The sequence below is a fragment of the Catharus ustulatus genome, chromosome 10 (assembly GCF_009819885.2).
Source record: "Catharus ustulatus isolate bCatUst1 chromosome 10, bCatUst1.pri.v2, whole genome shotgun sequence".
NCBI classification, from domain to species: Eukaryota; Metazoa; Chordata; class Aves; order Passeriformes; family Turdidae; genus Catharus; species Catharus ustulatus.
Genome location: NC_046230.1, coordinates 25,400,480 through 25,425,072, shown reverse-complemented (window position 1 = coordinate 25,425,072; position 24,593 = coordinate 25,400,480). Strand labels below are relative to the sequence as shown.

The 24,593-nt window shown below is 50.7% G+C and overlaps 1 protein-coding gene across 2 annotated transcripts in view; it reads left to right on the top strand.

The window, feature by feature from the left end:
• KCNAB1 (potassium voltage-gated channel subfamily A regulatory beta subunit 1) overlaps positions 1-24,593 on the top strand; it is a 64,951-nt gene that overhangs the window by 22,536 nt on the left and 17,822 nt on the right. For both annotated transcript variants that reach the window (XM_033069117.2, XM_033069118.2), the window contains exons 2-3: positions 16,013-16,056; positions 22,957-22,994. In XM_033069117.2, the coding sequence (XP_032925008.1) occupies positions 16,013-16,056; positions 22,957-22,994 (82 nt within the window). The remainder of the gene's footprint in view (positions 1-16,012; positions 16,057-22,956; positions 22,995-24,593) is intronic.

Sequence of the window (24,593 nt, the reverse complement as noted above, 5' to 3'; positions counted from 1 at the left end):
TGGCTCTGGATGGGGTGAAAGTCCCTTCCCAACGTGAGATGGTTCAGTGGTTCCACGGAACATCCCTGGAGGGGCTCCTGGTGCAGCTGCCGAGCGCTGGCACAGGAGGAGGAGGAGGAGGAGGAGGAGGAGGAGGAATCCCAGCCGGGGAGGGGCTGGAGCCCTGCAGAGCCCCCGGCCGTGTCAGAGATGTGTGAGCACCATCAGACATCATCCTTCCACTGCTCTGAACACGCCCGGGTCACCCGGGGCTGGGAGCAGAAAGGCTTTTGTTAAAATGCGAATTCCCTCTGTGGCACCGGGTGCTGCTCACGCTGGAATGGCCCCGCACAGCTCGAGTGTCCTGGGCTTGGGGGAACCCAAACCAAAGCAGGGCCGGGAAACACTCACAGGTCACCTTGGGCTGCAGAATTCCCGAGGGAATTGGAGTTCAGTCCAAGTGCGAGCAGGTATTTCCTAGCAGGAGCTGTGCCTTCTTTTCCCCTGCGTTTCTTTTCCCCAAGCATTAACCACAATAACTGCCTCACATATTTAGGAAATTGTGGTTTATTTAAGTCTTGCTGCAATTATGAGCAGTTTTAAACTCTCTCATGCAAATGCTGCAATTATTTTGATATCAAGTTCCGTATTGTTTCAGTACTCTCCACATCAGGCTGACTTTTATGGCTCATCGTCTGATCTTAATTTTCCTGCTGCAAATTAAGACTAATCCAGTGAACAGAATGGATTCACGCTGAATTCACAATGCTTTTCCCCCCAGGACTGTAGCTTATAATGGCTACAAAGGAGGCAGGAATAACTCAAAGGGGAAGGAAAAGGGACCAGTTGAATAAACAAAACCTGCTGGTTTGTGCTGCTTTCACTTCCCGGTGGCTCCCCGGGGCTGGCAGCTCCGAGGTGAGGCTGGGGCTTGGTGGGGTCTGGGTTTCTCTCCTCTCACCCTCCTGCAGGGTTAGGTTTGGACACAGCCCCACTCCAAATCCAGGGCAGGGCACAGGGCTGGCTGTGCCTTGGGGTCACCCCCCAGCTCTTCCCACCCCCAGCATTTCCACGATTCCGTGACCAGCGGGGGCTTGGCAGGTTCCTGGGGCAGTGCCAGGGCTGGATCTCCTCCCGCAGGTGTCAATGGAGCAAAGCTGGCTTTGCTTTGGGGCACTGCCCAGCTGTTCCAGATGTTCCTGTCTCTCCAGTGTGGCTTTGTCACCCTGTGCAGCTGCAGCCAGGGGGGTTCTGCTGTCCCTGCCCTGCTGGGGACAGCCCTGCCCGGTGTGGGGGCACCGGGGGCTGCTCAGTAATGCAGGGGAGCTGGGGGGGCTGAGGGACCCCAGCCTGGGGACACGGGCAGGGCAAGGGCACCGAGCAGCCTGGGTGTCACTGTCACCTCTGGGGGTGTCACTGTCACTCTGGGGGTGTCACTGTCACCTGTGGGGGTGTCATTGTCACCTCTGGGGGTGTCACTGTCACCTGTGAGATGTCACTGTCACCTCTGGGGTGTCACTGTCACCCATGGGTGGGTGTCACTGTCACCTCTGGGGGTGTCACTGTCACTCTGGGGGTGTCACTGTCACCTCTGGGGTGTCACTGTCACCTGGGAGGTGTCACTGTCACCTCTGGGGTGTCACTGTCACCTCTGGGGGTGTCACTGTCACCTCTGGGGTGTACCTGTCACCTCTGGGGGTGTCACTGTTACCTGTGAGTGGGTGTCCCCATCACCCATGGGTGGGTGTCACTGTCACACGTAGCGTGTCACTGTCACCTGCGAGATGTCACTGTCACCTCTGGCTGGGTGTCCCTGTCACCTCTGTGTGGATGTCACTGTCACCCATGGGTGGCTGTCACTGTCACCTCTGGGAGTGTACCTGCGAGATGTCACTGTCACCTGATGGGGTGTCACTGTCACCTGTGAGATGTCACTGTCACTCTGGGGGTGTCACTGTCACCTGTGGGGGTGTCGCTGTCACCTCTGGGATGTACCTGTCACCTCTGGGGGTGTCACTGTTACCTGTGAGTGGGTGTCCCCATCACCCATGGGTGGGTGTCACTGTCACACGTGCGGTGTCACTGTCACCTGTGAGATGTCACTGTCACCTCTGGCTGGGTGTCCCTGTCACCTCTGTGTGGATGTCACTGTCACCCATGGGTGGCTGTCACTGTCACCACTGGGGGTGTACCTGTCATCTGTGAGGGGTGTCACTGTCACCTGATGGGGGTGCCACTGTCACCTGTGGGTAGATGTCCCTGTCACCCCTGGCTGGGTGTCCCTGTCACACATGGGGTGTCACTGTCACCCTTGACTGGGTGTCCCTGTCACCCCTGGCTGGGTGTCCCTGTCACCTCTGTGTGGGTGTCAGTGTCACCCATGGGTGACTGTCCCCATCACCTACAGCTCCCTGTCCCCTTTCCCCACGAGTAACTGTCCCAGCACTGCCACTCCTGTGTCCCCAGTCTGGGCAGTGACAGAGGGTGGCTGTCCCAGCACAGCCACTCCTGTGTCCCCAGTCTGGGCAGTGGCAGAGGGTGGCTGTCCCAGCACAGCCACTCCCGTGTCCCCTGTCTGGGCAGTGACAGAGGGTGGCTGTCCCAGCACTGCCACTCCCGTGTCCCCTGTGCCCTGCCTGGGCTGGTGCTGGTGGCTGCAGCAGGTCCCTGCTCCACCCTCTCCCAAACCTTTCCCTGCAGCCTGGTATTTTCCATCTAAAGCTGCCTGACATCTTTAATCTAATGCTTAAATGGATGGAAGAGGAGCCGTGGTGCAGGAAGGCTGTAATTTAATTACTTGGGAAGTGCACAGTTTAAGACATTTAAAATGTATTATTTTAGCCTGGCTGCTTTGGCAAAACCCAATTGGAGTTTTGAGCGTGCTTATTTTTATTTCAGAACTAACGCCTTCTGTAGAATATGTTTGTTAAAGAAATTAATTGTCTTTGAGGGAAGGAAAATGCCCTGGGTGGGACTTGCTCCTCCAGGCATCAAATGGGTTTGAATTGTTTCTCAAACTGCTTTTGGAGCATCATAAACTCCCCTCAGGGAAGCAGAGCCGTGTCCTGATCCTGCCTGGGATCTCTGGGTGCTCCCTCAGGGCTCTGCAGCTCCTTGCAGAAGAGTTCTGGGAGATGTTTGCTGGCACAGAACAGGGTTTGAGAAGCAGGGAACTTATGGAAAATAAAGTCCTGAAGCTGCTGGACTGAGGTCCTGGTGCCTTGTCCCTGGCAGCTCCTCGAGAGGGAAGCTGGAGCAGGTTTATCCTTGGTTTTGGTTACAAAATTCAGGATTGGAATGGAGTCTGTGCAGGGCCCACAGCAGCTCAGATCCCTGGGATGGGATGGGATGGGATGGGATGGGATGGGATGGGATAGGATGGGATGGGATGGGATGGGATGGAGGGCTGGGCTGGGGCTCCTGGATCTCCCCTGGGAGCTCCTGGGAGCCACCAGAACGTGTCCTTTGTGTAAACAACCTGCTTCGGAGATATTTTGAGGGTGAAGTCATAAAAATGTTATGGCATACTTTTATTTTCCTTTTGGCATTGAATTGGCCATAAAAACCTGACAGAGAAAAACATCTTCAGCTGTGCTGGCTGGGAAAGAGCTGCAGCTGCTGCCCAGAGCCATCACAGCAGCCCACAGTGGCTGCTTTGGAAGGGATGCCATGGGCAGGGACACCTCCCACCACCCCAGGCTGCTCCAAACCCTGTCCTGTGATTATTTTTCCCCTTCCATCCCTGTGCTCTGGCAGTGGGAATCCATTCCCTCCTATCCTGTCATTCCAGCCCCTTGTTCAATCCTTCAAATCTTCCAAAAAATGTATTTTCTCTGTCAAAACCCACAGTAATTAAAACACAAATTCCATTATTTTTTCCAGTGGTCTCCCTACCTCAGGCTGATTGTTCTTCTAACAATTCCTGCAAATCACCTTTACCTAAAGATTGCTGTGAGGATGATTGTCCCTCCAAAGGGAAATCTCCCCTTCTCTGATGGGATGGAGCCCCTTGGGCTGTGCTGGGAGCTCAGAATTATCTGGGACTGCTCAGATCCCTTCCCCACTCCCAGGGCTGGCTCAGAATCTGCTCCCTGTGGAGAAAGGGATTGGTCATTCCCAGCTCCTCACCCACTTCAGCTCGGTTTGACGCTTTCCAAGGAGGGCTGAGGGAAGGGGAAGGCAGCCCCCCACCCCTGGATGGCTTTTCCTGGTTTTATTTTGCCTCTTGCAGTGTGAGGTGGCCCGGAAAGGAGAGCAAAGGGCATTTCTAATTCCCAGCCCCGAGGGGTTTGGGGGCTGTGCCCTGCACACAGGCAGGTGCTGATGTCCAAAAGGTGGGATGTGTGCTGAGAGGGGCAGGAAAGGATTCTGTGTCCCAGGGCTCTGTGTCCATCCCCAGCAGCACCGGGGGCTGGGACCATGGGATGGAGCTGTCCCTGCTCCTCTTACTCCTGCCAATAACTCCGTCCCATCGAGGCTTTCTTTGCACGGATAACGCAATCCCCCCAGACATCTGAAACCCTGCGCTTTGAAAGCCTCGCTGCAGGATGACAAAGAGTTTCTGTGCTGCTGCCGGGGTCGGACGGTGACGAAGCGCGGCGGGGGCAGCGCCGTGGGCAGCGCTCCGGGATGGGCTGGGATGATCCAGCAGGAGCTGCTCCCCTGGGAACGCTGCTGCAGCCCCGGCATCCCTCTGGTCACATCGGCATCCACCCCTGGTCACCCTGAGATCCACCCCTGGTCACCCCGGCATCCACCCCTGGTCACCCTGAGATCCACCCCTGGTCACCCTGAGATCCACCCCTGGTCACCCCTGGTCACCCTTGGTCACCCCATGTCACTCTAGCATCCTCCCCGGTCACTCCTGGTCACCCTGGAACCGCCCCCGTTCATCCCTGGTCACCCCAGCATCCCCCCCGGTCACTCCTGGTCACTCCTGGTCACCCCTGGTCACCCCTGGTCACTCCTGGTCACTCCTGGTCACTCCTGGTTACCCCAGCATCCCCCCCGGTCACTCCTGGTCACTCCTGGTCACTCCTGGTCACCCCTGCATCCACCCCTGGTCACCCCTGGTCACCCTGAGATCCACCCCTGGTGTCCCCTGGTCACCTCTGGTCACCCCGGCATCCACTCCTGGTCACCCCTGGTCACCCCTGGTCACCCCGGTCACCCCTGGTCACTCCTGGTCACCCTGGCCTCCACTCCTGGTCACACCTGGTTACCCTGAGATCCACCTCTGGTCACCACTGGTCACCCTGACATCACCCCCGGTCACTCTTGGTCACCCCTGGTCACTCCAGCATCATCCCCCGGTGACTCCTGGTCACTCCTGGTCACCCCTGGTCACCCCTGGTCACCCTGACATCACCCCTACTCACTCCTGGTCACCCCTGCATCCACCCCTGGTCACCCTGAGATCCATCCCTGGTCACCCTGGAACCCTCCCCTGGTCACCCCTGGTCACTCGAGCATCCCCCCCAGTCATCCCTGGTCACCCCTGGTCACTCCTGATCACCTCTGGTCACCCCTGGTCACCCCAGCATCCCCCCTGGTCACCTCTGGTCACCCCTGGTCACCCCTGGTCACCCTGAGATCCACCCCTGGTCACCCCCGGTCACCCCTGGTCACTCCAGCATGATCCCCCAGTCACTCCTGCTCACCCCTGGTCACTCCTGCTCACCTCTGGTCACCCCCATGGGCTGCAGCAGTGGCCGAGGGCTCCTGGCCAGCTGTGCCCGGCGGGGCCATGCCCATCTCTGCCTTCTCTCCACCCTGATGTGTCACCTGCACCTTGTGTGAGCAGCCGGGAACACGCTGGGAATTGCAGCTGAGGCGACACCCACACAGCCAGAGCCCCTGGGGAGAGGGTGGGGGTGAGCAGGGAGCTGGGATGGGGCTGGATCCCTTCAGGCTCCTGCCTGCCCCCTGTGCCACCCCTGCTGTGGCCCAGGAGCCACCTCCTGCCTTCCCCCCATCCCTGCCCCAGCCCAAAGCGCTGCCCTGCTCTGTCTGTGCATTGTGCACGAGTTCCCTTCTCTGGTTTGTACCCTGAGCTAACTCTGAGCATCCCTGCACGGCAGGGAGGATGCACAGAGGGACTCATGGGCTGGCAGTGTCCCAGGCCAGGCTGACATTGGGGGTGACACTGGCACAGTGCAGGTGTCCCTGTGCCATGGCAGGGCTGGAATGGGATAACCTTTGGGGTCCCTTCCATCCCAACCCACTCTGGGGCTCTGATCCATCCCCTCCTGCCCCGAGGCAGCAGGGAGCAGCTCCAGGAGCACAAAATCCAACTCCTCTGGTGTGTAACAGGTAGGGATCAGCCAGCACGGGCTCGGCAGCGCGGTGCAGGTGTCACAGAGCGCAGGGAAGGCTGCACGTGCTCGGGGAAGGGAAATCTGTGTCTGCAGCTCGCCCAGGCTGGGCCACCCACGCTGCTGCAGCTGCTGCAGCTCTGCAGGGCTGCCTGTGCTCCTCAGCACCGAGAGCAGGGGTGAAAAATCCCTGACATGGGATGGCTTGCATAAATATCCAAACTCCATCGAGCCAGGAGCAGCTGGGAAATGCTTTTAGGGGTGCACAGGGTGGGTCTGGGGTGCTGTGCAGGGCCAGGAGCTCCCTGGGGTCCCAAACTTTGGGTGGCACTTTGGGGTCCCAATCTTTGGGTGGCTCCTTGGGGTCCCAAACTTTGGGTGGCACTTTGGGGTCCCTTTCTTTGAGTGGCTCTTTGGTGTCCCATTCTTTGGGTGGCTCCTTGGGATCCCAATCTTTGGGTGGCACTTTGGGATCCCAATCTTTGGGAGGCACTTTGGGATCCCATTCTTTGGGTGGCACTTTGGGGTCCCATTCTTTGCGTGGCACTTTGGGGTCCCAATCTTTGGGTGGCTCCTTGGGGTCCCTTTCTTTGGGTGGCTCTTTGGGGTCCCAATATTGGTGGCACTTCGGGGTCCCAATCTTTGAGTGGCTCCTTGGGATCCCAGTCTTTGGGTGGCTCTCTGGGGTCCCTTCCAGCCCAGGACATTCTGTGATTCTCACTCTCTGTCTCTAAAGCTGCAGCTTTCTGTCCTGGAGCTGTCCTGACTCTGTCCACACAAGGGACCTTTGCTGGGAGGTGACACCCAAAGGTCCCAGGGCTGTGGGATGGGGTGGGGAGGAGGTGGCACTGTTGGGACAAGGTGGTGGCACTGTGGTGGCAGTGTGGTGGCATTGTGGTGGCACTGTGGTGGCACTGTGGTGGCACTGTGGTGGCACTGGGGTGGCACTGTGGTGGCACTGTGGTGGCACTGTGGGCCCCTCTCAGCTGGGTTGTGTCCCCTGGGGGGTGTGGAGCCGTTTGGGTCACGTTGGGATGGAGCAGATTCCATTTAGGAATATTTCTGAGGCATGAACAGGGAATATTTCTGATTGATGAGCAGGTAATATTTCTGAATTATGAACAGGGAATATTTCTGATTGATGCACAGTGAATATTTCTGAATTATGAACAGGGAATATTTCTGATTGAAGAACAGGGAATATTTCTGAGGGTGATCAGGGAATATTTCTGATTGAAGAACAGGGAATATTTCTGAATTATGAACAGGGAATATTTGGTTGATGTACAGGGAATATTTCTGAATTATGAACAGGGAATATTTCTGATTGATGAACAGAGAATATTTCTGATTGAAGAACAGGGAATATTTCTGAGGATGAACAGGGAATATTTCTGAATTATGAACATGGAATATTTCAGATTGATGAACAGGGAGTATTTCTGAGGGCCAGGCAGGAGGGGCTGTGCTGTGCCAGGACAGCTGCTCAGCAGGGTTTGCCCAATCCCACCCTTTTTATTTCCCATTACTGACGGTGTTAACCCCTTCCTCACCACACTTGTCCCCAGCAGTGACCACATCCTGGGCACCCTGGGGACACTGTGATTTGTCCCTGTCCTGGCTGTCCTGGGCACTCAGACCCCGCTCCCAGCCCTGTCTGTGCCCTGCAGAGGGGTTTGGAATGCAGAGCCAGCCCAGAGCCCGGAGCTGCAGCTGCAATTCCGGGGTACAGGCGCTGATTTGTGCGAGCTGCTGCGCCTGCTGTGGAGTGTTTTGTTCCCAGCACAGACACTCAAAGCCTTATTTGCCTCTGCTCCCACCCACGGCGCTCAGAGACAACCTGCTGCCACCAGAGCTGGCCTAGGGACAGCTCCTGATGGATGGCCTGACATCCTGGGGCAGCCCAAGGAAAGCCAGCCCTGGGAGCAGGAAACCACCCAAGTTAATTAAAGGCGAGAATTAACACCTCCACGAGCCTGAGTGCAATGGGTTGTGACAAATGGATGTGCCCGAGGTGCCAGGACAAGCTGAGCATCTTCCAGGACGTGCAGGGCGCTCATAAAAACCAGGGAGAGCAGCACAGGCAGGGATGGGGCACGGAGAACGGGTTTGAATGAGAAGAACAGAGGTTCAGGTGGGATGTTGGGGAGGAATTCTTTACCCACAGGGTAGCCCTGGATCCCTGGAATGTCCCAGGACAGGTTGGACATTGGGGCTGGAGCAGCCTGGACAGGGAGAGGTGTCCCCATGGCAGGGTGGGATGGATGGGATTTATTGTCCCTCCAACCCAAACCACTCTGGGATTCTGCAATCCTGTTATTTCCCCCTGCAGGAGCCAGGGATGGGGTTGGGGTCAGGCCAAGCCAGGTGTCACTGTCCCCACTCCACAGGTGACAGCTGGGGGACATCAGATGGAATGGGCAGGGTCTCTGCTTTCCTCAGGATTTTGATGTCTCTTGAAACAGTCTCTTTTTCCAGGGAATAAATTCCATATTTTATTCATTTTCTGCACAGAGAGGAGCGGTTCTGGAGCCCTGATGGGGATGTTTCTAAGCAACGTTGTTTTCCCACCACCAGCGTCAGGAACAGTGACTTTTTTACTTTTTTTTTTTAATTCATATTTTTGTAGCAATAAGACAAACTCTGTGCAGTTTATATCAGGAGAGCTGTGCCATGATTTCCCCAGTTTGGGGAGTGTGAGGGGGCGTGTGAGGGGTCCCCTGGGGGTCACCTCCCCCCAGGTGCTGCGCTGGGACCGTCCCCTCAGTTTTATTTTGGTAGAGTTTGGCTGCTGTGGGCACAACCACAGACACAGGGCAAGGAAAGCAGGCTTGGAACAAAAAATAAAAAGCAGCTTCATCTCAATTCTGTGGAGCTCTCCCAAGCCTGGTGATCCTTCTGTGGGTGTGGACTCGAAAATGTTTTAGTCATTGTATGTGTTATTGCAGAGATTTTATTTAAAACTTCTGCTTTTGCATAGGGGGGGAAAAACCTCTCTCTGCTGTCTCATTTCTGATGGGTGGGGAATAAATGTATGGATGGAGAGATGGAGTAATACATGGATGGATGGAGAAATGGATTAATAAATGTATGGATGGAGAGATGGATTAATACATAGATGGATGGAGAGATGGAGTAATAGATAGATAAATGGATGGATAGACAGATCAATGGATGGATGATAGATAAATCAATAAATGGATGATAGATAAATCAACAGATGGATGGATGGATGGATGGATGGATGGATGGATGGATGGATAAATAAATCAATAGATGAATGGATAGATAAATCAGTAGATAGATAAATCAATAGATAGATTATAGACAGATAAATCAACAGATAGATGATAGATAAATCAATGGATGGATGGATGGATAGATAAATAAATCAGTAGATAGATAGATAAATCAATAGATAGATATTAGATAAATGGATGGATGGATGGATGGATGGATGGATGGATGGATGGATAAATCAGTGGATAGATGATAGATAAATCAATGGATGGATGGATAAATAAATAAAACAATAGATGGATGATAGATAAACCAATGGATGGATGGATGGATAAATAAATAGATAGATAGATAAATCAATAAATAGATAGATAGATAGATAGATCAATAAATAGATTAGATAGATAGATAGATAGACAGATAGATAAATCAATAGATAGATAGTAGATAAATCAATGGATGGATGGATAAATAAATAGATAGATAGATAGATAAATCAATAAACAGATAGATAAATCAATAGATGGATAGATCAGTAGAGGCTGGATGGATACACAGATAAACAGGCAGACAGGATGGTTATCCTGACCCCTTCCAGCTGGCAGTACTGGAAGGGAAGGGAAGGTTTGGGGCTGATTGGGGGGTGTTAATTGAAGTGGCCAAACCCAAACTGCCCCTGCTGGAAGCAGTGAAGGGCAGCAGGGAAGGAAATCCCCCCTGGCTGAAGGGAAGGGCTGTGCTGGAGCTGCTCTGTCCCTGCAGGATGCAGTTGTAGGTTAAGGAGGTAATTCAGCAGCACAGGTGTGCCAGGCCATAAATCCCTGCAGGGAAGGGCTGGGTGCGTTCCTGGGGGGGGTCTGTGCTGCTCTCCAGCTCCTGCAGGGTGAGTGTGGATGGGGAGGGGGCCCTGGGGAGGGGAATTGTCCTTCCCACTGCTGGTGAGGCTGAGGGGTTTGTCCTGGGCTGGCAGTGGGCTTGGGAGGGTGGAGGTGACACTGAGGGGACAGGGACAGCTCCTGTCCCCATGGGGAGCTCAGATTGAGCTGGGAATGGGCTTGGGAGGGTGGAGGTGACACTGAGGGGACAGGGACAGCTCCTGTCCCCATGGGGAGCTCAGATTGAGCTGGGAATGGGCTTGGGAGGGTGGAGGTGATTTTCTTTTTTTGGTCCCTGGTGGTGTTTGCCAGGACCAGAGAGTGCTAACATTTAGCAGTCTCTCAGAAAACTCACATTTATCAGCAGAGGAAGACCGGAGGCCTTACTGATGAGTTCCACAAGAGTTTTTATTTCATGCCAAGGGTGGTCAAGCAGGGATCTCTCAGAACAAAGGGCACACAGGCATATTTATAGGTTCAGGGAGGATTCAAACTACAACCAATAAAAGTTTATCCAAAGAACAGCATCCAATCTGAGTGAGAAGTTCTAAAGGTGAACTGACCAATTACACAAACTAATTTCTAACCAATTATCTTCCAAAGTGTTCGAGAGTGACCAAATTCTTAAGGAGTTTGGCTCAGCCTTGGTATCTAGGATACCTTATCTATTCTAGCAAGTTCCAGGGGCCAGGGGAAGATGGCTTTGGAGGAATTGTATCATCCACAGGTGGAGGTGGCTCTGAGGGGACAAGGACATCTCCTGTCCCCGTGGGGAGCTCAGACTGAGCTGGGGCTGTGTTTGGGAGGGTGGAGGTGGCACTGAGGGGACAGCTGCTGTCCCCATGGGGAGCTCAGACTGAGCTGGGGCTGTGTTTGGGAGGATGGAGGTGGCTCTGCAGGGACAAGGACAGCTGCTGTCCCCATGGGAGCCTGGGGCTGTCCCCAGGTCCCCCAGCCCAGCGTTACAGAGCACTCCCTGCACTGAAGGTGCTCCCCTACTCCAGGTTCCCTACAGCCACGCAATTCCAGGTGTTTTCTGCCCTGTGCCACAGCACACAGCCCCATTCCTGCTTTGCTGTTTCACCCCTTCCTCTCCTTCTCTTGGGTTAAAGAACCTCGTGGCTCTGTCCCCAGGCTTGGCAGTGCCACTGTCCCCTGCAGGGCTCTGCTGTCCCTGTGGGCACACAAATGTCACCACATTGGTTTTATCCTCCTGAATCCTCCATCTGTCTCAATTTTGTGTCCCCCACAGCCCCTGCTCTCTCTCCTGGCTGCCCAGGGTGCTGTTCCTGCTGCTCCCTGCTCCATCCCATCCACATGGACACACATCCATCACAGATCCCTTCACCCTGCCTGCACACTCAGCACTCCCTGGGCAATCATTCCAATCCAAATTCCCATAAAAGCCATGCAGGAGGCACGGGGTGAGGTGAGGCAAAGCAAGGGCTGGGAATTTTCCAGTCTCCCACAGTCCTTGCTGCTGCCCTGTGCTGGAGGAGGTTTAGGCTGGGCTCTGCTGGTTTAAGCCAGGATTATGTGCAGTGTGCACTTCCCAGGAGCAAGGGAGGGGGAAACCCAATCCCAGGGGGTTTTTCCTTGTAATGTGGCCCTGGCTGAAACTTGGATTCTGTGTTTTTAACCTGAGTTACAGGACTCCTGCAAACCTGTGATATCCCCCCTGTTTTTGCTGTCGGGTTTTATCCCAGGTTCCTCTGTGCTGCTGCAGGATGTGTCACCCTCCCTTTCCCTTTGTGCCACTTCTGGACTTTCTGATGTGGAACCACAGGGCTCTTGGAGCCCAGAATTGTCACCTTGGCCTTTGGTGTGCCTGCTGGGCCCTGGTGCTCTCTGTGGCACGGAAGGAGCTCTCCTTACCCAGCACTCCCAACTGGATCCCTGTAGGACTTTCCTTGGATTTGCCCTCATCTGCTGGCAGGGAAATGTCACCCTTGGATGGTGCCAGCAAAGCTGGGCCCAGTTAAACCCACCTGCAGAGCGAGGTTTTTGGGGGGATGAAGTGTCCTTGGCTTTGGCTGTCCCCACAGCTCACCTGCCCAGGGCTGCTCCCTGGAGAAGGAGACTGCAAAGGTTGGAAGTTGAGCTCAAAATACATCTTAGAGCTGCAAGAACAGAAAGACTGGGGTGTCCCTTCTGTCCTGTGCTGTGGCTCCTGTCCTGGAGGTTTTGGTGGCTCAGGGAGGTTTGTGCAGCTCCACTGTGGGCACAGAGAGGGGCTGCCCCCCAAAACCTCTCCTGCCTGCCCCTGTCCCCTCCCCATCCCCTGTGAGCCTCCCTGGGGGCTCAGCTGAGCCCAGCTTTGGGCAGCACACGGGGTGAGGCTGTTTGGCTTTCAGGGAGCCCAGAGCTGAGGTGCTGAGTGATGGAAATCTGGGGAAAAGGGCAAGGAAAAAGGGGCAGTTCAGGCTGGGGTAGGAGCTGTGTGAAGGGCTGCAGGGATGGGCACACTGGGTGCTCTCTGTGCTGGGCAGGGATGTGTGGGGCAGAACCAGGAAAGGAGGGCTCAGAGCTGGCTTTGATCAGCTGCACAGTGATCCTCAGGCACCAGAGGCTCCTGCTCTGCTCTCTCACAGACAGGAATTCTTCCCACAGTCCCCCCTGCCCTCTGCCAAGCCATTCCCCCATCCCAAATCCTCCCCCAGCTCTCCTGGAGCCCCTTTAGCCCAGCACCTCTGGGTGAGCACCCTGAGCTCCCTGGCACAGGCACCCAGAGGTTTTTACAGGATTTCTGCTCAGCTCTGCATCAGATGCTCCTGCTCAACTGGGATTTGCTCCCAGCACCTTCCAAGCCCCCTCCCAGCACAGATCCTGGGGGATCTCCCCAGTTCAGCTGCAGGGATGGAGCTGCTGCATTGTCTGAGCCTGAAGTTAGTGCAAAGGAAGCACAGAGAGCTTTTACTGCTACTTAGAGACAGCCCATTGATTTTCCTTGGCAATTGGGCAGCTTCAGGCACGTGTCTGTCTGTGTGTCTGTCTGTGTGTCTGTCTGTGTGTCTGTCTGTGTGTCTGTCTGCTCTATCTCCATGTGCATCCACCTGGGTGCTGTAATATTGGTGTAAATGTAGATAGATATTTGCTTGGTGGCTTTTTTGGGAGTTTATTGTCTCTGTTTTGGGGGGGAGCACACCTGGGGATGGAGGGGAGCACACCTGGGGATGGGGGGAGCACACCTGGGGATGGAGGGGAGCACACCTGGGGATGGGGGGAGCACACCTGGGGATGGAGGGGGACACACCTGGGGATGGAGGGGAGCACACCTGGGGATGGGGGGAGCACACCTGGGGATGGAAGGAGCACACCTGGGGATGGGGGGAGCACACCTGGGGATGGGGGGAGCACACCTGGGGATGGGGGGAGCACACCTGGGGATGGAGGGAGCACACCTGGGGATGGAGGGGACACACCTGGGGATGGAGGGAGCACACCTGGGGATGAGGGGAGCACACCTGGGGATGGGGGGAGCACACCTGGGGATGGAGGGGGGCACACCTGGGGATGGGGGGAGCACACCTGGGGATGGAGGGAGCACACCTGGGGATGGGGGGAGCACACCTGGGGATGGAGGGAGCACATCTGGGGATGGAAGGAGCACACCTGGGGATGGGGGGAGCACACCTGGGGATGGGGACACACCTGGGGATGGGGGCACACCTGGGGATGGGGGCACACCTGGGGATGGAAGGAGCACACCTGGGGATGGGGGGAGCACACCTGGGGATGGGGGCACACCTGGGGATGCTCTCCAGGAATCCTCCAGCCCAGCCCCCTTTGCAGGAGGGATCTCTCCCTGCAGGAATTTGGCATTTCCAGCACCAATTCCCCAAATATCCAGGTCAGGTGTGTGCTGAGCAAATGGCAGAGCTCTGCAAATCCAAACACAACGTTTCTGCCTGGGTTTATTTAGAGCAGACTCTTCCCAGAGCTGGGTATTGATCTTTGGAGCAAATCTGGGGAGGGTTTACCCCAAAATTTACCTGGAGTGGGGAGGGACCAGCCCTGGTGTGGTGTTGTGGGGGAGGACAGGACAGTCCTGGAGGTCTGGGCTGGGAGCCTGCAACAGATCCCACTGCCAGGGAAATATTATTTATATTTATATTTATATTTATATTTATATTTATATTTATATTTATATTTATATTTATATTTATATTTATTTTTTTCTTACTGGGAAATTTCTATTTCCCTCTAAATGCAGGGAAACACCACAGGGATGCCCTCACACTGTGTGCCCATACAAATACATTTATACAGGGATGTATTAGGGGTGTGTGGAGGGGATCTGTATTTGCACAGAGAAATTGGGAATATCTGTGTGTGCAGGTGTAAAAAGGGGTGTAAATAAAGGCTGTGTCCATGAATATATAGATTTAAAGGGTATTTATGTGTGTTTACATAAAAAGTTACACATGAAGGATGCGTAGAGCTAAAGGGTGTGTGTGCAGAGGGGTGTATATAAAATATATATATGTTCAATTATATATATAAAGGGGGTGTGTATATTTATATTTATATTTATATTTATATTTATATTTATATTTATTTATGTGGGGAGAGGAGTTAATGGCCGAGCTCCACACACTTTGAAAAGCAACAAACAGATCTGTGAGAAATAGGATTTAAACCCCCTCCCCTATAAAATAACGGGAAGCTGTGTGGGAATGAGCAGCACTTGGCTCTGGGCTGGGAGCAGGAGGGATGCAGAAATCCCCATCCCATGCAGCTGCAATCCTGCAATTCCTGCCCTCTGCACCTGCCCAGGGCTCTGGGGAGGAGGATGGGGCATCCTCTGGAAAAAAAAAAAAAAAGGGAAAAGAAGAGAAAGGGGAAAAAGGAAAAAAATAGCAAAGGAATAAAGAATTAAAAATAGCACAGCAAAGAAAGCAAAGAGGTCAGTGCGTGCCCTGGCTGTGCTGCAGGCGCTGCTGCAGCTTTCCCTGCAGAGCTGCAGCTCAGGCTGGGGGCTGCAGCATCCCCAGCTCCATCCCAGCGCTGACCGTGGGTGCCTGGGGGGCTCCTGGGGCAGGGACAGCCCTGCCCGGCTCGGGCTGCTCCTCCTGGGGCTCCCCAGGACAATCGTGAAATGGGAATAGGAAATAGGGAAATAGGAATGGGAAATAGGAATGAAACTGGGAAGGGCAGGAAAGGCAGAGAGGGGAAATGGGACGAGCTGAAAGCACAGGTCACACCCGGGGTGTTGTGTCCAACCTTCCCTGGGGCCAGCAAGGCTTTTCCTTCTCATTTATTTTATTTGATATCACAGAACTCCCCAGGAGCAGGAGAAGCACAGGGACTGTTGGAGGTGGGCACAGGGGTGGGCAGTGATTTTTTACCTTTTACCTCCCCACCCAGACCCCTCAGGGATGCTGTGGGGTGCAGGCAATGTTTGTGGGACCCCAAATGATGCAAAGCTGTTTGGGGTTATCCCAGCCCTGAGCACTCAGGGCAGCACAGCCTGGGTGCCCAGAGCCACTTCTGGAGGAAATCACAGCATTTGGACTAAAGCAGTGCCTTACCTTTCCCCTGGGGTTAAGCTGTGTGTCCCCCATGGCTGAGCTCTGTTTAATAATGGTTTTCTTTTCCTTCCAGAAACCTTGGCAAGTCTGGGCTGAGAGTGTCGTGCCTGGGGCTGGGTGAGTACCCCTGTCCCTTCCCCTGCACCACAGTGTCCCCAGAGCCAGCACCAGCCTGGGCTGGGACAGAGCCCCTTTACCCCCCCTTTATTATTATTTCCCCCCCCCCTTTATTATTTATTTCCCCCCCTTTATTGTTATTTTCCCCCCCTTTATTGTTATTTTCCCCCCCTTTATTGTTATTTTCCCCCCCTTTATTGTTATTTTCCCCCCCTTTATTGTTATTTTCCCCCCCTTTATTATTATTTCCCCCCCTTTATTATTATTTCCCCCCCTTTATTATTATTTTCCCCCCCTTTATTATTATTTCCCCCCCTTTATTATTATTTTCCCCCCCTTTATTATTATTTTCCCCCCCTTTATTATTATTTTCCCCCCCTTTATTATTATTTTCCCCCCCTTTATTATTATTTTCCCCCCCTTTATTATTATTTTCCCCCCCTTTATTATTATTTTCCCCCCCTTTATTATTTATTTCCCCCCCTTTATTATTATTTCCCCCCTTTATTTTTTATTTCCCCCCCTTTATTATTTTTCCCCCTTTATTATTTCCCCCCCGATTATTCCCCCCTGTTTTTTCCCTGCTCCACACCAGCTCCAGCACCACAGAATTCCTTATCAATATTTTATCTGCCACAGGGAGGTGGAGGCACCACTTTAGGGGTCTCAAAGAATTGCTGACAAAGGTTTTATTGTATTTTATTCAGCAAGCCCAGGTTCAATATAAATTTATAAAGCCACAGAGTTTGATGGCACATTTTATTTTATTTTACTGCTGTGCAGCATGTGCTCACACGATGGAAAATCAGGTTAAAATCAGTGTGCAGGGGTTTGAGGGGGTTCTGGGGGTGATTTTCTCACGGAGTGCTGGGGTCAGAGCAGCCCCAGTGCCAAACCCAGCCCAGACTGCAGCAGAGATTCAGCCCTGGAGGGTCCAGCAATGCTCAATCAACACAACAACAGCACTGCCTAATCACTTGACTAATTTAACATTTATAAAGTGACTCAATAGGATTTGCTGTAAGCACAACAGTGGCTTAATTATGAATCTAAGCTAATTATGAATCTGAGATGGCAAGGCTCATTCTGCACTTACTCAGAGTATTTAAATCAATTGATGAAGCCACAGAGTCTGTGGCAAACCATCAACCTGAGCAGCAGCTCAGGGAAACACTGCTGGCTCTGCTCACAGCCCTTTAGTCATCAGGAAATTTCCATCCTGCAATTTGGGTTGGTGGGTGCTGGAATTTTCTTTGAGAAGTCAAATAATAATAATAATATTTAATAATTCTGTTATTATTAGGTCAGAGCACCCTGCTCTACTGGGAAGGGTCCCTGCCCAATAGAGGGATGGGATTGGGATGGGATAATGGGATTGGGATGGGAATGGGATGGGATAATGGGATGGGCTTGAAGGTCCTTGCAGCCCAAAGCATTCCATGCCTCTGTGATAATTCTGTGATAATTCTGTGATAATTCTGTGATAATTCTGTGATAATTCTGTGATAATTCTGTGATAATTCTGTGATAATTCTGTGATAATTCTGTGATAATTCTGTGATAATTCTGTGATAATTCTGTGATAATTCTGCTCAGGCTGTTCAGACAGACAGACAGACAAGGCTTTGGGGTTGTTTGCTGGAGAACAGCAGAGAGGGTTTGGGGTGAGCTCAGGGTGAGCATTGCTGGGATGGAGGAGGATGAGGAGTTGAGGACTTTGCCAGGGAGCTGCTTCTTCCAAAGGGCTTGGGATTGAGTTTGGGATTGAGTTTTAAACTGGAGGGAGTTGGGAAAGTCACCCTGCACCACAAGGTCTGCTCTGCTGAGAGCTCTCGTGGTTAAATTAGCCCCAGCCTGGGGAAGGACTCCTCTTGTCTCAGAGTTTTATTTCTCAGCCTCACAGCTTCCCCAAGTGCTGCTGTGGTGGTGCAGGACAGAAGCCACGGGAAGGAAGTAGCAGCAGGAAAAGAAAAAAGAAAAAAAAAACAGTTTGCAGAGCTTTTTTTTGATTTCAAGCATGTGGAACTGCAGCAGCTCTAAATATACTGAGGCTTTGTGAGTGCAGCTGTGCAGGGAGCAGGGCTGGGGGTGCTGGGCACCTCCTCCTGCTCCAGCACTCTTCAGGGAAGGATTTGTCCTCAAAATCCGACCTCCATCTCCTCTCTTTCCGTGTAAAACCATCCCTGTCCTCTGCAGGTCCATCAGGTGTCTGCTCCCAGTGCAGCCTGACTCTCCCCAGTGCCTTCACTGCTGCAGCTCCCCAAAAGATAAATGTGTTTCCCTGTGTTCTCTGCAGCATGAAAATCCAATTTAGGGCTCACTGAAGTTTCTGAAGGCTCAGCAGTCTTCTTCAAAAACCTTGCAACATCTCAGCAAGGTGGGAGAGTGCTTTATCCTGTGGGATGAGCGAGTGGAGGAGAATGGGGAGTGGGGCAGGGCTGGGGCAGCAGGGACCCTGCAGGGATGGCAATGGGTTCCTCTGGAGGATCCCGGTGTGCTGGCAGCGTTCCCAGGCAGGGATAGCTGGGGAGAGCCCCCCAGAGCCCCTCTGAACCCTCAGAGCATCACTGCTGGGCTCCTGGAGCTCCCATGGGGCTGGGGCTGCTGAGCCAGGCTGAGCTGCCCTGGGAGATCCCAGAGCTGCCCCTATCCCTGCCCCTATTCCTGCTCCTGCCCCTATTCCTGCTCCTGCCTCTATTCCTATTCCTTCTCCTGTCCCTGCTCCTGCCCTTATTGCTGTCCCTCTCCCTGCTCCTTCTCCTGCTCCTGTCACTTCTCCTGTCCCTGTCCCTGCCTGGGCTGAGCTCCCCTCCTGTCCCTGCTCCTGTCCCTGTCCCTGCCTGGGCTGAGCTCCCCTCCTGTCCCTGCTCCTGCTCCTATTCTTATTCCTGTCCCTTCTCCTTCTCCTTCTCCTTCTCCTTCTCCTTCTCCTTCTCCTTCTCCTTCTCCTTCTCCTTCTCCTTCTCCTTCTCCTTCTCCTTCTCCTTCTCCTTCTCCTTCTCCTTCTCCTTCTCCTTCTCCTTCTCCTTCTCCTTCTCCTTCTCCTTCTCCTTCTCCTTCTCCTTCTCCTTCTCCTTCTCCTTCTCCTTCTCCTTCTCCTTCTCCTTCTCCTTCTCCTTCTCCTTCTCCTTCTCCTTCTCCTTCTCCTTCTCCTTCTCCTTCTCCTTCTCCTTCTCCTTCTCCTTCTCCTTCTCCTTCTCCTTCTCCTTCTCCTTCTCGAATGTTGGGGCAGCCCCAGCCAGGAGCTGGGCAGGACAGAAGCTGCCACCCCAGTGCCCAATCCATGGAGAAAAGTCCCAGCTGCCACAAAAATCAGAGTTTGGGGAGCCAGGGAGGTCAGGGATGGCACAAAAATCAGAGTTTGGGGAGCCCAGAGGGTCAGGGATGGCACAAAAATCAGAGTTTGGGGAGCCCGGGGGGGTCAGGGATGGCACAAAAATCAGAGTTTGGGGAGCCTGGAGGGGTCAGGGATGGCACAAAAATCAGAGTTTGGGGAGCCCAGGGGTCAGGGCTGCTTTGGCTCCCTGCCCTGGGGCAGGGGATGCCTTTGGACAGCGCAGAGATGAGGACTTCAAAGGCAAAAAGGAGCAATTTTAAAAAGATCTCTTTCTCAGTATATTTTTCTTCCCAAACGAGTGTGTTGGCTGAGCTTGTGAATCATCCTTGGCTGTTGTTTGAAATGCCAAATGTGCCTTGTGCTTTTTTTTGCCTTTTGATTTTTTTTAAATGGTGCCTGTGCTTTGGCTGGGGGTGCCTTCCCTGCTCCTGACTTTGTTCCTGAACTTTCCCTTCCCAGGCACAGCCCAGAGCTCACCTGGCTGAGCCAAACCTCCCCTCCCTGCCCGGATTTTGTGATTAAAGACCCTGGGAATCCCCAGCCCTGTGCTCCTGTCCCTGCTGTCCCCCTGGGTGGGCACAGACAGATCCCAGGCAGGGCTGCCCAGCACACAGACATTGATTATTGTATTGATTTTATTAAAGAAAGAAGTTTTATTTACACAGTTATTTTATTTTATTAAATAAATGTAATTTTTTTCTATTTATTTAGTTATTTTATTAAATAAATATATTATTATATTTATTTACACAGTTATTTTATTTTATTAAATATATTTTATTCTATTTATTTACACAGTTAATTTATTAAATAAATGTAATATTTTTCTATTTATTTAGTTATTTTATTAAATAAATACATTTTATTCTATTTATTTGCAGTTATTTTATTTTATTAAATAAATGTTTTTTTCTATTAGTTATTTTATTAAATAAGTACATTTAATTCTATTTATTTACACAGTTATTTAATTTTATTAAATAAATGTATTTTTTCTATTTATTTGCACAGTTATTTTATTAAAAAAATATATTTTCTATTTATTTATACAGTTATTTTATTTTATTAAATAAATATATTTTTTCTATTTATTTACACAGATATTTTATTACATTTATTCCTTTATTTAAAGGAACTATTTATATAATTTTAATTTAATTCATAATATTTTTGTTATTTATATATATGTATTATATTTATTCATTTATTTGAATGAATTATTTATATAATTTTAATTTAATTTATACTATTTTTATGTTATTTATATATATATTTATTATATTTATTCCTTTATTTGAATGAATTATTTATATAATTTTAATTTAATTTATAATATTATTTTAATGTTATTTATATATATATATTTATTATATTAATTCCTTTATTCCTTGCATTTGAAGAGCTTTCAGGTGCTGTTTGCTCTCACCTGAGGCCCTGTGTGCTGCTCTGCTGTGAGCCCTCAGTGCTTGGTGCCAGGAGGTGAATTCAGAGAGGATGTGCCCTCTGTGAGAAGGATGAATAAATAATTCCCTCCCCTCACCTGTGCTGCTCATGCACAAGGAAAAATCCCTTTGGGATGAACAGTCTCAGCCCATTTTTGGTACAAACACATTTAATGTATTCCTGTAAAAATAACACCTCTGGAGCTTGAACATGGAAATCAGCCTTCTTTGGTTTTTATCTGCATGGGGATAAAGGATGAAATGGAAACAGGTTTCAGTTTTATCTCTGCTGTGCAGGACCAGAGCATTTAAACTGCAACAATCAGAGCAAATCCCTCTCAGTGTCTGTGCAGCTCCTCAGCAGTGTTTTCATTTTATTTTTCATTTTATTTTTCATTTTATTTTTCATTTTATTTTTCATTTTATTTTTCATTTTATTTTTCATTTTATTTTTCATTTTATTTTTCATTTTATTTTTCATTTTATTTTTCATTTTATTTTCTAAAATTTTAGATTTTATTTTTATTTTATTTTAATTTTTATAGCCTTATTATTTTTATCATATTTTTATCATCATCTTATTTTTTATCATCTTATTTCAATTTTGTTATTTTAATTTTATTTATTTTATCTTATTTTATCTATCTTATTTCATCTTATTTCATCTTATTTCATCTTATTTCATCTTATTTCATCTATCTTTTTTATTTTATCTCATTTTTATCTTCTTTTTAAAATGTTCATTTTCTTTTTATTTTACTCTATTTTTATTTTATTTTATACTGTATCATAAGTACATATTATATTACTGGCTTTTCACAAATATTCAAATGAATGTTGTATTTATGGTGTTGGAAACTTTGCTGTGTGAGCAGAGTTCCTTTCAGTTCAGCTGTTAACAAAACTTAGATGTAGTAATGTGATAAATCTATTTATTTGGACTCTAAGGTGGTGATGTGAAAAGCTTTTGTTCATGTAACTAACTCAGAGAATGGTAAAAAGAAAATCAGAAATTCTTCACATTTTTGGGTTATCCTGTGTGGATGGAGGCAGGGACAGAATTTATTGATCTCCATTCTCAGGGAGTGTGGGACAGGACAGAGCCAAGCAGAAATAAAAATATTGATTTACAGCATGGGGGGCAGGCTGGAGCAACTCAAAGGAATTTTTCTGAATAATTCATGGGGGTCTATGAACATGCAGAGAGCTGATGGATTGAAGGGGTGTCTCCAAAAGAGCAGGGGGGCTCTTGGCTGAGTGCAAAATATAGAAAATATATTTGTGTATATATGTATTTTCATATATATATACATATATATATAACATAGCTATCATATATAAATATATATATTAATATATCTAATATATATGTGTATATTTTATATATATATAATACAATTTTTTTTACTTTGTTTTTTGTCTCTTATTGACTTTTATCAAACTTTTTTCTAATTTTCCTGGCAAGTGAGCCTCGTTTTCCCCAGGAGTGAGGGCAGAGCAGAGCAGCAGGGATGTCTGAGCAGGCTCCCAGTGGGATCTGCTGCCTCTCCTCCCTAGGAAATGTGGATTCCTAAATTAAATATATAAAATATATATATAATAAATGTATAGATGGGAAATCTGTGTGTAGGAAATGATGTTCCTTAGGAATTCCTTGGGGTTGGACCTTTAACTCAAAGGAATTAAATCCACACACTGCTCCCAGCACAGGATATTTTCATTTATTTTTTTAAAAAAGGAATTTTCATACAGAGACACTACCCCAAGTTCTCCAATAGCAGAGCAGAGTAAGTCCAGCCTGGCCCTGGGCTGGGCTTTGGCTTCATGGAAACTTCCTGGGGAAAAGTCACTTTGGGTGCAAATCTTTCCTGTCAGAGGCGATATTTCTCTTTTTTATGTCCTTTTTTAAATTCTAATTTTGGCTTTCAGGATGCTCAATGCTTTCATCCCCCAAATAATGTGTTGTGGCACACCACAGATTTTTTCCAGTTTGTCACAGTGAAGATTTGGCTCTGCTGGGCACCCCCTGAGCCCCCTCACCCCACCCCAAACCTGGAACCCCAAAGGGAATTTGGGTGAAATCTCATTTTTGTGGTAACAGATGGTTTTGTTTCTGTCCAGGGACCTGGGTGACTTTTGGAGGTCAGATCTCAGACGAGGTGAGTGCATGGACAAACCCCACTCTGGGGTGTTTTTATATTAAATTGTGGCTCCAGAACCTTCCTGCACGGAGAGACAGCAGCAAATCACTGCACAGAGCCCCAAACGAACCTGACATTTCCAGAGATTTCTCCTGAGCCACATCCACCCCTCAGGGCCACCTCCTGTCCCTTCCAATGTCCCCTCCTCCCCAGGGCAGTGGCACCGCTCCCACTGCAGAAATTGGGAATTATTTTTGTGTAATGGGCATAAATACATAAATACTCATAAATACAGGCAGGGGCTGGGCTCACAAGGTGATTTATTTTTGCCATAATGAGCTGAAACAAATGGAAATGAGCTCGGGTTTCCTCCGTGCTGCTCCCTGGAGCAGATGGCTCCTGATGCCAGGGAATCATCCCCGGAGCTCGGGGCTGCACGTGGGCTCTGCTCCAGCCCAGGTGTCACAGATGTGAGCCCAGGGAGAGCAGCTGCCGGCCCCAGGGCGTGGAGTAACCCCAAAACAGCTCTGTGTGAGCTGAAGGGCCCAGCAGCCTGAGCTCTGAAGGGTTTTCCTGAAAATTCTCTGGGTCTTTCATGGTATTGCTGCTTCCCCTGGTGGAGCCCCAGATTTGATTGCCTGGATCATCCCCAGCTCTGGTCCTGTGGATCCCACATTTGATCCCCTGGATCATTCCCAGCTCTGCTCCCCCTGAATCATTCCCAGCTCTGCTCCCCTGGATCATTCCCTGCTCTGATTCCCCTGGATCATCCCCAGCTCTGCTCCCCACGGATCATCCCCAGCTCTGCTCTGCTCCCCACAGATCATTCCCAGCTCTGCTCTGCTCCCCATGGATCATCCCCAGCTCTGATCCCATGGATCATCCCCAGCTCTGCTCCCATGGATCATGCCCAGCTCTGCTCCCCTGGATCATTCCCAGCTCTGCTCCCCCTGGATCATTCCCAGCTCTGCTCCCCCTGGATCATTCCCAGCTCTGCTCCCCCTGGATCATTCCCAGCTCTGCTCCCCCTGGATCATTCCCAGCTCTGCTCCCCCTGGATCATTCCCAGCTCTGCTCCCCCTGGATCATTCCCAGCTCTGCTCCCCCTGGATCATTCCCAGCTCTGCTCCCCCTGGATCATTCCCAGCTCTGATTCCCCTGGATCATCCCCAGCTCTGGTCCTGTGGATCATTCCCAGCTCTGCTCCCCTGGATCATTCCCAGCTCTGCTCCCCCTGGATCATCCCCAGCTCTGCTCCCCTGGATCATTCCCAGCTCTGCTCCCCTGGATCATCCCCAGCTCTGCTCCTCTGGATCATTCCCAGCTCTAGTCCTGTGGATCCCCAGCTCTGATTCCATGGATCATCCCCAGCTCTGACCCCCTGGATCATCCCCAGCTCTGCTCCCCCTGGATCATCCCCAGCTCTGCTCCCCCTGGATCATCCCCAACTCTGATTCCCCTGGATCATCCCCAGCTCTGATTTCATGGATCCCCAGCTCTGCTCCCCTGGATCATCCCCAGCTCTGCTCCCCCTGGATCATCCCCAGCTCTGCTCCCCCTGGATCACCCCCAGCTCTGCTCCCCATGGATCATTCCCAGCTCTGATTCCCCTGGATC